Source organism: Papaver somniferum, chromosome 2 (assembly GCF_003573695.1).
Source record: "Papaver somniferum cultivar HN1 chromosome 2, ASM357369v1, whole genome shotgun sequence".
Classification (NCBI taxonomy): domain Eukaryota; kingdom Viridiplantae; phylum Streptophyta; class Magnoliopsida; order Ranunculales; family Papaveraceae; genus Papaver; species Papaver somniferum.
In genome coordinates this window covers 192,348,654-192,352,503 of record NC_039359.1, presented here as the reverse complement: position 1 = coordinate 192,352,503, position 3,850 = coordinate 192,348,654, and the positions used below count along the sequence as shown (strand labels likewise).

The following is a 3,850-nucleotide window of genomic DNA, read 5'->3' as shown; positions in this document are numbered from 1 at the left end:
CTGGTGATGCCATAGAATTTTTTTTCATGAATTACTGCATATGATTGCAATCAAGGGTTGAATTCGTCAAATCCTAGTAAAAGTTTCATTTTAAAAACGTTTTTTTATGTACCCCGCATTTTTGTGGGAGACCATGATTTGCTTAGCTACCTTCCCCACACTTACAAGGGTATCCTAAAATTAGGAAATGACTAACTTATCCTTTATTTTAATTTAAATTATAACTACCCTAATTACCACCTTAACCTAATTAAAACTCGAATTCATAAATACAAAAACACATTTTTCTACCGACCTATTTTCATTTTAAACTCTTCTCTTGTCTTCTTGTTCTGTCTTCCATTTTCATAATTGTTTTAAATTCTGGATTTCAAAAATTTGTACATTAATCCAACTAGCCATGTATTCTTTATACATTTGTGATTGAGAAATTGATAAGTAATTAAAAATTGAAGTTGCAGAGAAAAGTCCGGCTAGGAATATTGTGAAAACAAACTTTATCGAACAAACCGAACCTGAACCTGATGAAAATGAAGAACCAATCGATTATTTCGGAAGAAAAAAAAATCCTAGCAAAACTTTCCGTAAATGTGTGCGGTTATTTTGAAAAAAAGAAAAGAATTCCTCGCTGAAATTTTAATTTCCTAACTGAACCTTCTAATTTCATAGCTGAACCTTCTGCAAATGTATGTTTTGGTTGGGTTTGGATAGAAACATGGTAGACTCGACACTGCTGAACATAACTCTGTTAACACAAAATATGGAAATTCGGTTAGTTGTTTTTGAGCTCTCCAAGCTGAACGTAGTCCACACACCATTAAAGATGATGTTCGGCTAACCGTATTTATCTACTTTTCTAGTCGAACCTAGCCCGAGAAGGTTAACCTTTACATACAATTAAAACCTAAACCTGAAGAATATACAAAAGCTGGTGATATAAAACGCCCACTAAAGATGCAAATTTCAGTCTTCGTTTTGCAAACCAAAATGTTCCTTTAGAATACCTGTAGGAGTCCTTCCAAATCCTCTGGCAATTCGGACCATATCCTTGAGGCTTATAAGTTCCTGCTTAATCTCACTTACTCTGTTCAGAATGCTTGTAAGAAGGGTGTCCATGTCAGAATTCTTGCTCGAAGATGACCGATTATCTAGTTTATACTTCTCTGCATCAAGCTTTTGGTACAAATCAAGAATAGCAAGTTTCTTAGCATAAAGCTTTGCTTTTGCATTTTCAAATTCGACCTTCTGTGACTTCTTTAATTCTTGGAGTACTTGCTCCACCTCCTTCTCGAGCTTCACAGATTCAATCTGGTGGTCTGATGTTATGTACAGAGGTTCTTGAGAACTTTTCTGCACCTTCAGATCAGGGGCACCAACATTCAAAGAATATGAACCAGCTGAAACATCTTTATTTTCCACTACTCGTGTCTCGCTCTTGATCCTATTTAAAAAAAATGAAAAAATAAGCAGATAACTCGGTAAACTTAGGTTCACCAACAAACACGTAAGAGGCTAAGGAGTAAGGATACATAATTTACTGTGTTTATCTTGTTCATTGACTATTCTAAAGTCTCACAGGTTCAGGTAGGGGATTCAAATGAAACTAACCTGGAGAAATCTCTGAGATGTCGCCTTCCATATTCCAGATTTCATCAAGGTAAATCCCACTTTTGAGCTGACATAGATGGCAGTTTCGTCATTAAATACAGAATGGGACTCCAATGACCGGCTAAGCAAGAACAGTACTGCAGACCTATTATGCCTACTTTAGGAAATGGATAAAAAATACCTTTCTAAAGGCCAACTCAATACTGTTGAGCAAGTTCAATGCACCCACACGTTGTGAGCCACGCACAATGCTTAAGCCCAACTTCAGAATTTTCTCAATCTCATCTGGGAAATTAAGAGATTGACAGGTTTGTAGAAGCCTTGTAACATGTGGAATGAGATCTGTCATCTTATCACATCGTCTACAATAATATTCCACATCTAACCCGATACTACCTCCCACTTTTCCTGCCATATAAGAACGAAGTGCACAGTCCAGATGAGCAGCATGCCCACAAATATAATCTTCACCTTGTTTAGCTTCACATCTAATAAAACTATAACCTCCGTGAATCCAATCAATAATATTGGAACAAAGAATGCAACAACAATTGCGACAGAAATTGACTTCACTGCAGCAGATATCACAATCCATGTCAGGTAGAGAGAGGGAGTTGCTCCTTGCTTCTCGTTGGTCACCGCACATTAAATTTCGAGCCTTACAATCCACAGTCGAAGTATTTGATTCGTGTCCAGAATGCTCAACCTCAGCTGAGTCTCCCCTAAGAGGTATGATTGGGTAAAGCAGCTGATCTACAGGTGTCAGAGAAGAAGGAAATTACTAAAGATTGAAGCAACACCCATTGACCTCTAGACAGGCCTAAATGCAGCAAAACACACAGATTGAGATGCATCAGAATTGACACCTTCAGGACCATATCCTTTGAAAATGTACTACTATTAGTTTTGGTTTAACCCGATACTACCAGACAGAAGTGATGATATCCATGAAAATGCAACATGCATATTTCAGAATCAAAGATGTGCATGTACATGTTGAGGATGGTACATTCAGGAGTAACGTCGTGGAAGTATGTATTAATTTTATTAAAGTAACAAATCATTCAGTAAAGGTCCCTTAGACATGCACACCTTCTTGCCAAGGGGAAGTATCTTGGCATTTATAAATTAAGCCAAGTGCCTAGCAAATGTATGAAGATAAAATGATGCAGAAAGAATGTATACCTTTTTGCCAATCATATTCATTTGAAGGGATCTTCCAACAAAAAGACTTGAAGAAGGCATCTACATCAGCATTGGGAATTTCCTCCTGGAGAAATTTTACAACTCCTTGAATACTCGGAAAAACAGCTTTTCGCTGTCCTGACTTCCGTGGCTTTAATAGACGAGCAGGCGGAATCAAAAATCTATCCCACATGTACCCATTCAACAATGTCCTTCTACCTACCCTCCATCTCCAATTGTCACCTGGTTTTGGCCAATTTTCAGGAGCATATGGCATACCTTCACCGGATTCACCAAGACCTACCGGACGAAGAACCAAAACAACCTCTCCAACACCACCAGCTGCGGAACCACTATCTTTATCAGGATCATCTAGAATCATCACATCTTTGACACCACCGGGTTCAGAACCATTATCTTTATAAGGATCATCGAGAATCATCGCAATTTTGTCTGTCATTTAAGCAATCAGGCTCAAACCCTTGGTCATTCTGTCAAAACCAATTAAAAGAACACATTCTTCTTCTCCGATCAATTATATTATTACAAGAAGGAAGAGAAGAAAAACCCTAAAGTAAAGGCGGTGATCTCTAATATCTAATCACTCGAAACATCTGTACGAATTAAACTGGACATCCTGTACACGCGGTGAAAAACCAAGCGAGGTAGCTCGATTTATATTAAAGATTGTGTTATTTGCTGACTGCATAGCTATAAGGGCCATCCAAGGGAAATTCGATGAACAAATTTTTTGTTGTTGTTGAGCCACCTGGATGAACAAACCGTGTTTTCTTATGGAAAACTAGAACGAAATGAATTTGGTTTTCCAGGGACCCACTAATAGTTCTTTTTAATATAAAATATTTTGTAAGATAATTATAAAATATAAAATAATATATTTGGTGAGATAAAATAGGATAAAATGAGATAAAAAAGGATAAAAAGAATAAAAAAGTAGTAAAGTAATTGTTGGAAATCTGAAATTGTACTCGGCAAGGGAGGAATCCACGCCAACGTTTTTTCTTGCAACGCCCGCGTTTTTTTAAACGCACGCGAT

At 37.2% G+C, this 3,850-nt stretch overlaps 1 protein-coding gene across 1 annotated transcript; it reads right to left on the bottom strand.

The window, feature by feature from the left end:
* Window positions 1–731: 731 nt before the first annotated feature.
* LOC113352533 (protein OBERON 1-like) lies at window positions 732–3,427 on the bottom strand. Its single transcript, XM_026596346.1, has 5 exons — window positions 2,794–3,427; window positions 1,790–2,361; window positions 1,609–1,675; window positions 1,503–1,512; window positions 732–1,441 (listed from the first exon to the last, which is right to left on the bottom strand). Exons 1-5 carry the CDS (start codon window positions 3,251–3,253, stop codon window positions 964–966), a joined length of 1,587 nt encoding a protein of 528 aa, XP_026452131.1. The 5' UTR covers window positions 3,254–3,427; the 3' UTR covers window positions 732–963.
* Window positions 3,428–3,850: the final 423 nt, after the last annotated feature.